The sequence below is a fragment of the Nerophis lumbriciformis genome, linkage group LG09, assembly GCF_033978685.3.
Source record: "Nerophis lumbriciformis linkage group LG09, RoL_Nlum_v2.1, whole genome shotgun sequence".
Classification (NCBI taxonomy): domain Eukaryota; kingdom Metazoa; phylum Chordata; class Actinopteri; order Syngnathiformes; family Syngnathidae; genus Nerophis; species Nerophis lumbriciformis.
Genome location: NC_084556.2, coordinates 23,395,001 through 23,407,957, shown reverse-complemented (window position 1 = coordinate 23,407,957; position 12,957 = coordinate 23,395,001). Strand labels below are relative to the sequence as shown.

Sequence of the window (12,957 nt, the reverse complement as noted above, 5' to 3'; positions counted from 1 at the left end):
GGGTTCGGGGTCTTTCTGTGTGGAGTTTGCATCTTGTCCCCGTGCCTGCGTGGGTTCTCTCCGGGTACTCCGGCTTTCTCCCACCTCCAAAGACATGCACCTGGGATTAAGTAGATTGTCAAAACTAAAATGGCCGTAGTGCGTGAATGTGAGTGTGAATGTTGTCTATCTTTGTTGGCTCTGCGACATGTCCAGGGTGTACCCCGCCTTCCCCCTGAGTGCAGTTGGGATATGCTCCAGCACCCCTGCAACCCCGAAATGGCCAAGCGGTAGAAAATGGATGGATGGATGGATGGATCATAGAAGGTGCCAGGATCCTTGAGAATATTGCAACAATATTGAGTTATGCCAGAATTGTTTTCCAAATATAAAAAAACCCTACTAAATATATAATTAAATTTTTTTTCATGAATTTAAATATACATATTTAATGTATCAACACCTAAATCACAATAACTTAATATTTTACCAATTTCTTGAGTTATTTCCAGCGAAAATCTACCCATTTTTTGGCTAATATTATATTGCAAAATAAACCCAAGATTGTGTGTTCCCTGTGCTGGCAACACCATTTTTTAAGAATCTTGGCTCATTGTCTAAAATACACAAATAATTTAAATAAACTGGTGTAAAAAAGTAGTCTTGCACAGGTGGGGGTGGAAAGGAAAGTCAGATAAAAAATATCAATTAATAATGAACAGCTTTATACAAAATCACTGTTTATTCCAAAACATGGGGCCAGTTTTTGATACAATTTAAAAAAAAAATCAGCAATGGGCTGTTTTTTTCTCTTACTTTCGGGAGAAATGTGTGAATCAGCATACTTCTTCTATGCAAACAAATAATAGATTGCTTCAAATCAAGATAAAGACAGAACACTCCTTTTGCAGCCAAAGGTGAAATAGTCCCTGAAGGCGTGTCTGAAGGTGTTATCTCTCAGGCCATATATGAGCGGGCTTAGACATTTGGGGAAAACAATGAGACCTAAAAAGAAAGCGTACTGGAAATGAAGACCGGGCTTTAAGATTAACGGGCCGCCAGATTTTATCATGTTAAAGAGCGTGGAGGTGAGACACAAACACAGCTGAAACATATGAAGCATCACCGTATTCCGAGCCTTGCTGGCGTTCCGAACATTTGTGGAAGCTGACCTGACAGTAAAAATGATAGCAATGTATGTATAGAAGATAACGATGCTCACTATCACAAAATTAATTATGATAAAGATGGCGTCTATGGTGGCGTAAATCTTTAGTCGCCACACATTATGTCTCCCGCAGTGTGGGGACACGATGAAGCTGCTGTTCTCCAGCCTGACGAAGAGCAACAGCTGGACGAAGGAGTCCAAGGAGGCCATGGACCACATGACAACGATGGCGATGCGCGTTGTCCTGATGGTGACAATGTTGGCGTGCCTGAGCGGTAAACAAACGGCCACGTAGCGCTCCAGTGACATCACGGCCAGGTTAAGCGGGGACATTTTCACAGTGACGGCTGCCAGTTGCACCACCAGCATGCAGAGGTGATTGATCATGGTGGCGGTGGTGATGGCAAAGATGTACAGCAGCATGGCCAGCAGCAGCTGGAGGGACTCGGTGAGGAGCAAGTGGCCGAAGAGGATGTAGCGAGAAGACTCCAGCAGGTGAGGCTTTCTCAGCAGGGTCACCAGCATGACCCCGTTGATGCAGATGAAAAGAAGACATGGCAGCATGGACATCAGCACTTTCATGTGTTCCTGGAGCATCGGTACCTGGTTTACTTCAAACGACACGTTCATGACCGCAGCACCTGGAAAAAAACGTCACTCTCGTTAGCATATCCACCCACTACACATTGTATCAATGAACCTACTAGTATGAATACTTACATGTCAATGATGTCAGCCAACTTCATGAAACTATGATGGTTTAGTGTCTTCTTGTGTCTTTCACCATCTATGTGGCAGCAACATCACTGACGTAATTGTAACCAACAACCAATCAAAACTAAGCACTGCTTACGACTGCACTGGGGGATTAAAGGATATGCTAACAAGGTACACTATACAAGTGATGTGCGGTCAGTAGAGGCTTTATGCGAATAATGATATCGATGACTATTACTAGTTGTCCATTGAACTGGATTGAAAATGTAATTTCTATACGATTCCAATATATAATTTACGCACTATGGATCATAAACCTGAGGCTGCACAAGCCGAGCATTTCCTGTGATTGTGCAGTTCTTAAAAGGAAAACTGCACTTTTTAAAAAATTTTGCCCATCATCCACAATTCCTATGTGAAACAAAAACTGTTAGTACAAGGTGGCTAACAAAGCGAACAATGAGATTAATCTACTCTGCCGATAAAGCCTCCTAAATCAGGGAAATTAAACTAAATTGTTTTAGGGGCCACGTTTTCAGAAAGTCCAGTGTTTGGCCAATTTTAGACCAATTTGATTTTGGCCTACTTTTCTGTCAGTGACATGCGAGCTCTGCTGTTTTTCAGGAACTTCTGCAAAAAAGCTAGTCAAAGATCATCTTTTTAATAGCCCTCTAGTGTTTTTAAGAATCTGCTGCAAAAGTGTGAGTCTTTGGTCTATGGTGGATGCAGGGGAATTCAAGGAGCACGGGTTTCGTGGTTTATTCGCTTAAGCTGCTCTTTCTGCAGGTGGTGTGCACCACTCTGCCGATCTTCTCGAGCCAGTATTTCAGGTTGGAGGGATGGCCACTACGCATGCGACTCTGTAACTCGCTCACTTCTTGTCAGGTCATTCTCTTTACGTCTGTTCTCCATACTGTACATCAACCTCACTCTTGCCTTGCTGAAGGGTCGCAGGTTGCCCCGAGCTTAGCGGCCTCGTTGCCGACCACTCTAGAGTGGCAAGGGCACCACATGAAGGTGGGTTTGTGGTTCCGCCAGTACGATGCATGAAGGAGTTCCAGCGCCTCTGCTTCGTCATCGTTGTTGAGGGGACTGGACGGGTGGAGTGACTTCAGCCTCTGGAGGACTGATTGGCTATCAGATACAATTTGGACTCTCTTTCCTTCCTCCATATCGGTCAGAAACCACAGGGATGTCACCATAGCCCTCATTTCTTCTTGGTTGTTGGAACACCATCGGCTCTCTGGCACCACGATTGTCTCTGTGATGCTGGGGGACTCCGGGTAACCTGTGGTGACAATTGCACTGCTTCCATTCTTTGTCCCGTCGGTGGCTGAACCATCGGTGTAGATAGTCCCGTCAAACTTTTCCAAGTGTCTTTCGAGACGGGCACTCGCTATCAGTGACGTGCGGTGAGGTTCATGGCTGGTGAGGCACTGACTTCATCACAGTCAGATTTACAAACATATGAACCCTAAAGAGTATCTTATTCACCGTTTGATTGGCAGCAGTTAACGGGTTATGTTTAAAAGCTCATACCAGCATTCTTCCCTGCTTGGCACTCAGCATCAAGAGTTGGAATTGGGGGTTAAATCACCAAAAATGATTCCCGGGCGCGCCGCCGCTGCTGCCCACTGCTCCCCTCACCTCCCAGGGAGTGAACAAGGGGATGGGTCAAATGCAGAGGCCAAATTTCATTACACCTAGTGTGTGTGTGACAATCATTGGTACTTTAACTTAACTTTAACTTTACACATACAAACTGTAGCACACAAAAAAGCACATTTAATAAAAAAAACGTTATTATGGTCTTACCTTTACTTATAAATGAAGTCCATGCGCCGCTGTTGTGTTGGATTAAGGCATCCCCGTCGTAGAATGCACCCCCTGACGGGAGTGTTATATCAAATAAAGCCCTCACTTAAACTTTCCACGTGCAAGATTGAATCTATTTAAAAAAGTGTAACCGAGGGTTTATAAATGTCTCCTATACTGTATGAAACTACAAAATAACAAACACGGAGGCTCCAGTTTACACGAGGACCACTTTATTTACCTTCTTTCAAAAACCTCCGCTCCACTTCAATGTGTCATCACTTCCGCTCTTAGCGCCTTCAAAATAAGAGCTCAAGGCATATACTGTATAACAGCGCATAACAGGAACTTAACATCACAAATAGGAAAGCCCATAAAATAGGTTACAAAAGTTATTTAATAAGAAGCCAAAAAGTGCAAAAACAATAATGTTTGTGTTGGAGGAGTTGTGAATTAGGTACACCTGCAGTCTGCAGGTGTACCTAATGTTGTGGCCCTGCAGTCATTCACAACTCCTCCAACACGAACATTATTGTTTTTGCACTTTTAGGCTTCTCATGAAATAACTTTTTTAAATAGATTCAATCTTGCACGTGGAAAGTTTAAGTGTGGGCTTTAGTTGATATAACACTCCCGTCAGGGGGTGCATTCTACGGCGGGGGTGCAGGAGGCGGGATTACTGCGAGCCTCAGCCAGTGCGTCTTTTGCAGCCGTTTTATGATCGCTCAGCACAAGAAATACGTTACACACATACAGTTGTTGACAAAATACACTGTACAATATATACCTCAGCTAACTAAACTATGGAAATGTATAATATAGTTCATATAGCAATACGGTCTCACTGCACAGCAGGCCAGCAGTTAGCCGAGTCCGCAATCCATGGTGAGGCACAACGCAGTGACGTGCCTCAACTGGCTGCTGTTCACCGCACCGTCTCTTCTCAGTATTTGAACGGCAAATGTGAAAATTCTGCGATTTTGAATAAAAATAATCTAAAACTGGTGAAGTTAAATGGAAAATAACTTTATAGTATAATCACTGGATACATATAACAATTTAATTAATTTTTTTTCTTTCCATGATGGCGGGTGAGGCCCCGCCTCACCTGCCTCCAGTGACCGCACGTCACTGCTCGCTATCAATCTGTCTACGTATGGATTATTAGTTTTTGTACCATCTGTTGGTTGGGGCTCCCAGAGCCAACAATGTGCCATTATTTGCTTCTATCCCGCATTCAGCAATTCTAAAACCTTCTTGGTAGTAGTGTCATTGTTCTCAGAGCAAAGACATTTGAGACATAATATTTCCAATATGTAGCAATATTACAGCGGACATCAGGTACAACAAGAACTGGGCTGTTGACTTGTAAAGAGCTGCAGGAGCTGGTGTGAAGTCATAGGTCAACCAGCACATAGTGCATGACCAATAGTTGCATGTAGGTGCGATAATACAAAAAAATCAGACTAATTTAGTTCATGGAAATGTAGTGACTAATGCTACAGGGATGGAGTGGAATCGCTAAGGCTAGAAATTCTACCACCGGCGACAAAAGGCCTCGTCACAACGAACGGCTACATACTGCTGGAAACTTTTCCATACTTAAGACACATTGGTCACCTTGAAACTACGCTACTGTCAAATCTAGCACCCGGGCTCTTTGCAGATTACAACGCACACAATGACATCTGCGATAATAATGCCACATCAAACGAAAGAGGGAAGCTTTTGACGAAGACGACACTGGACGCTTATGGGATCTTCCTCAACAACGGACCCCCAACGAAGAAAGACACAGCAATGAGGATCCCCTGCGCGCCCGATGTCACAATTGTCCAAGAGTCACTACGGGATCAGTGCTCCTGGGATATAGTAGAAAGCCAAGTTCTGTACAATTGGGACATGTATGCATGTCTCAATTTTGACTTCAGCCTGTGAAACCTGTGGGATAATATTCCTTTGCTGATGCGCCAGTGTACACAGTACTAGCTCGCCATGCACACTATAGCCATTACCTGACCAGACATCACTGGGATTTAAAAAAATTGCTAATGATAACTTATAGCGATTTGGGCCTTAGTGATATTTGACTTTTTTTTTGGGCCCATGACAATCACCTAATGTCGCCACCAGTAATTACACTTTCTGGAAGTGAAATAGAAAGAACCCTTTTCTCCACCATTTGTGATATCAGAAGTCTCTGATGTTAGACCTTATTTGTCTTTGAGTTCATCCCAATAATGAGATTGGGTTCATTAACATCAACATATCCAATCATGCCTTTTTGGACATTTTTTGCCCCAGTAAAGTTCAGAGATAACACGGTAATCCAGTACTAACAGCAATTGTGGCGCTCCGTATGTGTTGAGTTCAATATGCATTGGAAACCATCTTAGCAGAAAAGTAATAAAGATAGCCTCAGTTTTATAATCATTAGACACGTTACATGAATTCTCTGACTTTTAGCAAACGGTGGCCACGTTTATCAACCAATCTTGCTAAAAAAAAAAAAAGTGTACTAAATTTAGTGGATATTCAGCCAAACACTTAAATTACCGTTAAGAGGAATTTCAAGTAAATATGGTTCAAAGTTTTGGGTCAAACTCTGGGTTTTAATAACAGTGGCACCATGTGGTGTATTTAACTAGAAAACACGGTGGGGGTGTATTCACATATCCATTTTCTTCCCTTTATGTGGGTCTGGCTCGCAGTCTCAGTAGGGAAGTCCAGACCTCAGATTAATGATAGATTAACCTGCATTAATGTGTTAAAATCTAATGAGAAAATGCAGGACACTAGAATCCCCCCTGGAAGAATGGTTTGATTTGGGGATGATGATTTTTTTCTGTTAGCAGTATTACAAATACATAACCCTTAATGACATAACTGAAGCATATGAATAACCTGGAGTTTACCTTTTCAGTTACTGAGAGTATCTGACAGGCAGTGTTTTGTTTATAAATTCTAATTACCAATGTTACATTCCTTACTGTAAATTATGACTTGTGAAGGTGTTTTTTGTGTAAATGGTGTCACAAGAAATATTTAATGTAACACAAAATTACATCAGTCCTTGTTTTTTAGGCTTTTTTTTTTTAGGAAATGATCTCCATGGCCTGAGTTTATGTTCTGTTTACAACTTTGTTTACAAGCTGACATCTCTTTAGGGAGCCATTATTACAGTTCATCAATAATTCACATGTTTGTATTGCATCATTATATATGTGGTATTCTGCAGAGGGACAATTAAAACTTTCCATGCAACTTAATTCCCTGGAAATCAGTCACATGAAGGAAAACAATGTCAGCTTTGTCAAGAGACTTGGAACTTATTTTGTTTACCCACTGCATTGTATTATATTATTTTGAATGCATTCAGTTGTGCAATGGTATCGGTTTTAGGTAACTTTTATATTGCTCATTGCCTTAATTTTGCAATGTATACACTATGCAACACTTTCCAATCCTATTTTAACTATGCCTAACCTTTGCCAAGAAACTAGAAACACTGATAAAACCAACTTGTTTTTAATTTAAAGCATTTTATTTCAGGAAATACATGTAAAAAAAAGTTCCACTATTTTTTTTTGCAGATCTTATACTTCAGCAATAATTCAAACACAAATTAAACTGTGTAACTGAGTATTACAGTGCACAATAAACAGAAATTATTGTATTTAACCTAGGCAGAGAAAAACACAAGCTGGACTACATTTTTGTGGTGTCCTTAAGTTATCAAACATTATAATAAATAATTTTGTCATTGAGGTTTTGGCTAAAATATTTATTTCAAAAGAGATCGTTCAGTGACAGGGCAAAGTAAACCATCATCCATTTTGATCTTGCAACACTATGGAACAGAACATTTAAAAATACAAAGACATGGTTGACATGTTTCCAGTCCATCTTTAATCATATAATTTAAACGTGACCCAAACTACAACATAAAAATAAGTATAGCTTTAATTAAAAAATAGTGTAAACAAAGGAATACAAACAATCTAGTTTTACCAATAAGGCAAAGCTGAAAGGCAAAGTATCTACATAACGTGCAAATAATATGTTGATCTTTTTCAAAAATATATTCCATGTATGTGCCGTTGTGTCCAATGATGTTGATGAATCTTCAAATATTTCTTCTATGACAAATTAGCTGTGGAAGAGATAAGACAGATCAGACATAACATTTTACATAATATATCTATATTCTTAGATTTTAAAAAGACACACCAATTGTATTTATTTGACGTATGTGAATACAATTCCCTTGTATTAAAAGTATGATTATTCTTTTGTGCCTGTGTTTATTTCCTACAACATTAAGACCTGCCAACCTTGAAGAAAGCTTATGAATACACACTTTGGACACCCCTGCTTGTATAGCTCTTTGTCAGGGTTAAACTCTTGTTGACTATTTAGCTTGCTAGCTTCCATCGTCGCAAGTCAAAATGGTAATTAAAGAGAGAAGGGGAGTGGCTAGTTTTTTTAAGAGAACAGGGGTAAAACTTTATTGATAATTGGCGTTAACTTCTTCCCGGAAACATAGACCACTGTTTGGGTCTCATTTGACTACTGTACCTACCTACACTTGAACAGGCTCGGACACAGGCGACTAGAGAGCCTGTGAGCCCGGGTGAAGAGTCAGTTAAGCTACAACGAACCAACGCCAGGCTGGAAAGTTCCTGCACACATATAATTTCTCGTACAATAATAAATAACTCAGTGTTTTTTCTCCAGAGACTGTGCCAGAGATGGATATGCAATTTACTGATGTGGCAAATTATGTTGTAAAAAATTAACCGCAGCACCTGGAAAATAATTTTTCCAATTAATTTCTAGATGTGCTCGATGTTACTTGAGACACGCTGCGCAAGATAGGCGTAATCTCAATAATATTACTACTACGGATACCGTTAATAAAAATGTCTCCAAACAGCCAACTACCTATAATATGGGCTTTTTAAATGTAAGATCAAAACGTTATGAGTTAATAAGATCTTTAGAGACTACAATCTTAGTGTTATTGGTCTTAGTAAGAATTTTATCCGTTTAAAGAGGCATCTCCTCCTAAATAGGGGACGGCTTGGCTCGGTTGGTGGGGGGGCTGTGCCACCAACTTGAGGGTTCCTGCTTCGATCCCCGGCTTCCACCATCCTAGTCACGTCCGTTGTGTCCTTCAGCAAGACTCTTCACCCTTGCTCCTGATGAGTGGTGGTTAGTGTGTGAATGTGGAAATGGTGTCAAAGCGCTTTGAGTACCTTGAAGGTAGAAAAGCGCTATACAAGTATAACCTATTTACCATTTAACTAAAGGAGTTCACATTAAATGGGTGTAGTCGCCCTAATCTCTGATGTAAACCTTAACCTTACCCCTAACCTAAGTAATTTATATAAATCATTTGAGGTTCTTACTATGAGGTGGATTGCACTTTTACCACTCCACCTGGCTCTGGGCCTTATTCAGACTTTGTCAATAAATTCTCTCAATTTTTGCTGACCTAGTGACTTATGCGGATAATATAATTTATCATGGGTGATTTTATTATCCACATAAATACCCCGTAAAAACGTCCTATCGTGGCGCTCCAAACTATATTAAATAGTTGTGATCTTACACAAATAATATATGAACTTACGCATCGTAACGGTAATACGATACATTTAGTCCTTCTCAGGGGTACCACCACAAATTGTAAATTACAAATGCTTTAGCAGCCCTAACATTAATGATGCTTCAACTACAACTCTCTCCGGTCTATTGCCCTCCATAATGGCACCGTTCCCAAATTATGCAGGCTCTATTGGTAGCCTCAGTAACAACTTAAATGATGCCTTGAGCAACGCCATTTATGGTATAGCACCATTAAAACTTTAGAGGCTCCCAGGAGACATAACGCCTTGGTTTACTGAAGAAACCAGAGCTCTTAAACAATCATATAGAAAGCAGGAACGCAAATGATGTGTGACTAAACTAGAGGTTTGAAGCATGGATTGATAGTTTAATAACCCATGAACACACTCATACCTTAGCTAAAACTAATTTTAAGGATCCCAGCGAGATAAAAAAAAGAAATAGAGGAATTGAAAAATATCAGCTGGATGTCAAAGGGGCCCTTTTGGAGCTTAAGGTGGCATTGCCCCCTGAAGTTAGAAGAGACTTTACCATTTTTAAGATGCTTTAGGAGGAATTTCCTATATAGAAATGATGTAAAAATGCAAGACCAATGACCCAATGTGCTAATAATAATGATGTGACATCACTGCTCCAAATATCTTATGTAAAGCTGACAGTCCTTGACTTGTAATTTTGTGGAGATGAGTTCGCTAACAGTCTTATACAGATCGGGAAGAGCTGTTTCGCTAATGTTTTTACAACCAGGCAAGCGACAAAATCCCATATTCTTCACGACTGAGAGCAGTTTATCATGCAATACTATGAATTCCTTAGTTTACCGCAAATGCCGAAACCATGCTTGGATTCTGGTGAACTCTTTACAATGGAATGAATCTGTCAAGTTTTGTTGTTTTTGTCCCGCCTCATTAGCTTTGGCCGCGGTAACTTCATTGTGTGTCTGCATGGCAGGCTTTCAAGTGATTCATTAAGTTGTTTGTCTTGAAACATCTTACATGTGTCGCACCCCTCAAAATATTGCAAAGTTTGTATGTTGCCGTGCAACTTGCTGGCTGCTGGAGTTTGTAATATTGCCACACCGCCGTCACGCTTTGGTAGCGCAGTCCTCCATTTGTGCATTTGTCTTCAATTTGTGGGGAAAAGAGGCAAAGAAGAAGTAATTTCCGTGTCGCAACATTAGCATGCTAAAAGACTTATTGGCCTGTGTGCGTTCTTCAGGTCATACACCTAAGGTTTCTTACAAAATAAATTAGTATGGTATCAGAATTTAAGTTAGTAGTACTCTCCGATATCTATACCTCTAAAAAGTGCCGTATTGGCATATATTTAATTGATTGATTCTTTGGCGTACCACTCGATGGAGCCCACGTACCACTTTCTCATCTTGATTATTGCATGTATCATTTTTGGGTCTCCCTATGTCTAGCATTAAAAAGATTACAGCTGGTAAAACATGTGGCTGCTAGACCTTTGACTAGGACAAGAAAGTTTGATCATATTTGGCCTCTGTTGGCCCACCTGCACTGGCTCCTGGTACATTTACGATGCGATTTTAAGGTTTTATTACAAGAACCATCTTATCTTGCTGATTGTTTTGTACCCTATACTCCGTCCAGAAACCTATGTTCCAAAAATGCCGGCTTATTAGTGATTCCCAGAGCCCACAAAAAGTTCTGCAGGCTCTAGAGCGATTTCTATTTGGGTCCCAGTACTCTGGAATGCCCTACCGGCAACAGTTACCACTTTGGGTGAAGCATTTAAATCCCACCTTAAAACTCATCAATATACTCTAGCTTTTAACCAAACTCTGTTTTAGACCAATTGACGTGCTTTCTCTTTTTTGCCCCCCTCTCCTGCAAGAACAGATTACTAGATGGTAATGGATTATCCCTGGAGAGGTACCAGTCTGGAGTATGTGCTAGCTGTTTTAAATAATGACCTAGTGTGGCCCACTCCTCTATGACTTGGATGGAGACCTCCTACAATCCTCTGCTTGCCCCCAATGAATGATGCCATTGTGAATTGAGCAGCTCTTCAAGGCACCTGTGATTAAGGGCTATATAAATGAACTTTGATTGATCGAGTTTTATTGAAGCTGGAACTGTTATACAACACTAATTGTTATTATGAAATCTAGACAGGGCACCGTTTGAATGAGTCGTACACATAGGAAATACTTTAGGGATGTGCCGACTGATAATTGGCTGATTTTTGTGAAAAAGTATATGTGATCGTCATTGCTGATGAAAGCCTTTTGATGTCGATCACAAACACTGACTGACACTGTGTTTATTTTTAGTGCCCCGGCTGACAAGCGACAAGCAGCTAATTATGTGTTTCCATACAGTGTAGTGCAGCTCGCCATATTAATAATAATCAACTTCATTACGACAAACAAACTGCATTTCTTAGTATCTTAAGTCACATTATCAAGTGTTATCACTGAAGGACCAGGTTAAACATGTTACACACCAAGAGCAAGCCAGTTTGAAGGAGCAGGCTTGCTAATTGCAAAGCTAGCTTTAAACAACACCAAGACATAAGTGCTTACTAAAGTTTAAGAAGTGTAAATGTAAAGCAGAGTGTAAGCAGCTTTTAACAGGAAATGAACAAGTAGATTAATAAGTGTCTAGAGAGAGGATAATAACCACTGTTGGTATGTCAGCACCAACAGTAAGAGGGCGAATCGGTCCAATTTCGTGGTGTCGTTACCAAGTTATCAGTACCGGTATATTACTGATAAGAGAGTGATTAGGTCAGTATTTTTATTTTTTTTAAACATTTTATTGTTGTTTTTATTAATGTTTACAAACTCGGGGAATAATTCCTGGGACACAGGACTTTGAGGACAAAAAACAAACAATTTAAATGAGTATTAGACAGCAGTTTTGCTTATGTTTAGTTATAGTGTACTATTGACATCGTTTTCCTCAAACACTTGTATGTAATAAAAGAAAATAAGGAACTTGCTTAAATATTGTGTTGATATTGTTAAACTGTCAATGGCACTCACCATAAATAATTTGGAAAAATTACAGTTAATACATGTGATCGGTATTGGCCGATCTTACTCATGAATGATCAGAATCATCAGCATAAAACACTGATCGCAACACCCCTATCAACAAGTCATCCAATCACAGCCTTAATGATCTGCAAGTTTAGGTGCAACAGGGTTTGCAGGGAGGAGCACACTGGAGCAGAATACATACATGAATAACAACTAGCTGTACAAGCTTATTCAAGGGTAAAACTGAAGACAGAGTACACAAAAGTGTCTATGTTGGCAAGACTGCGTAATATTTTGATGTTTAACTTACCACATGAATCCTTCTTTAAAGTCAGTGAACTTGTGCCGGACCATAAATGCTGCTAGAGCATCTGCTACCTACGAGTGGAAACCACAGAACACCAATAAAAGCAAAAAGTTGCATCTCAATGTGGTGAATAAAGTTGTTGGTGATTGTGATGTACTTTTTCAGGTGCGTCCTCATGGACAGCATGACCACACTGAGGGAGGACCTGCATCTGAAACTTTCCTGAGGACAAAGTGAGCTCATCATGTAAACACATTTTATGCAGAAAAGTATTAATAATATGAGCTCTTTACCTTGCATCTGTCCGATCGTAAGGTCTTTATCAAGCCG

The 12,957-nt window shown here is 40.2% G+C and overlaps 2 protein-coding genes across 2 annotated transcripts in view; both read right to left on the bottom strand.

The window, feature by feature from the left end:
- Positions 1-766: 766 nt before the first annotated feature.
- Positions 767-3,555, bottom strand: LOC133607115 (odorant receptor 131-2-like). The gene is made up of 2 exons (XM_061961575.2): positions 1,868-3,555; positions 767-1,788 (listed from the first exon to the last, which is right to left on the bottom strand). The coding sequence occupies exon 2, from the start codon at positions 1,775-1,777 to the stop codon at positions 860-862; it is 918 nt and encodes a 305-aa protein (XP_061817559.1). The 5' UTR covers positions 1,778-1,788; positions 1,868-3,555; the 3' UTR covers positions 767-859.
- A 3,893-nt stretch (positions 3,556-7,448) lies between these two features.
- Positions 7,449-12,957, bottom strand: part of ppme1 (protein phosphatase methylesterase 1) — a 16,208-nt gene continuing 10,699 nt past the window's right edge. Inside the window, exons 11-14 of the mRNA XM_072913816.1 lie at positions 12,921-12,957; positions 12,785-12,849; positions 12,631-12,698; positions 7,449-7,832 (exon numbers count right to left, since the gene is read on the bottom strand). The exon at positions 12,921-12,957 is cut by the window's right edge and continues 8 nt beyond it. Of these exons, the coding sequence (XP_072769917.1) occupies positions 7,829-7,832; positions 12,631-12,698; positions 12,785-12,849; positions 12,921-12,957 (174 nt within the window). The 3' untranslated portion in view covers positions 7,449-7,828. The remainder of the gene's footprint in view (positions 7,833-12,630; positions 12,699-12,784; positions 12,850-12,920) is intronic.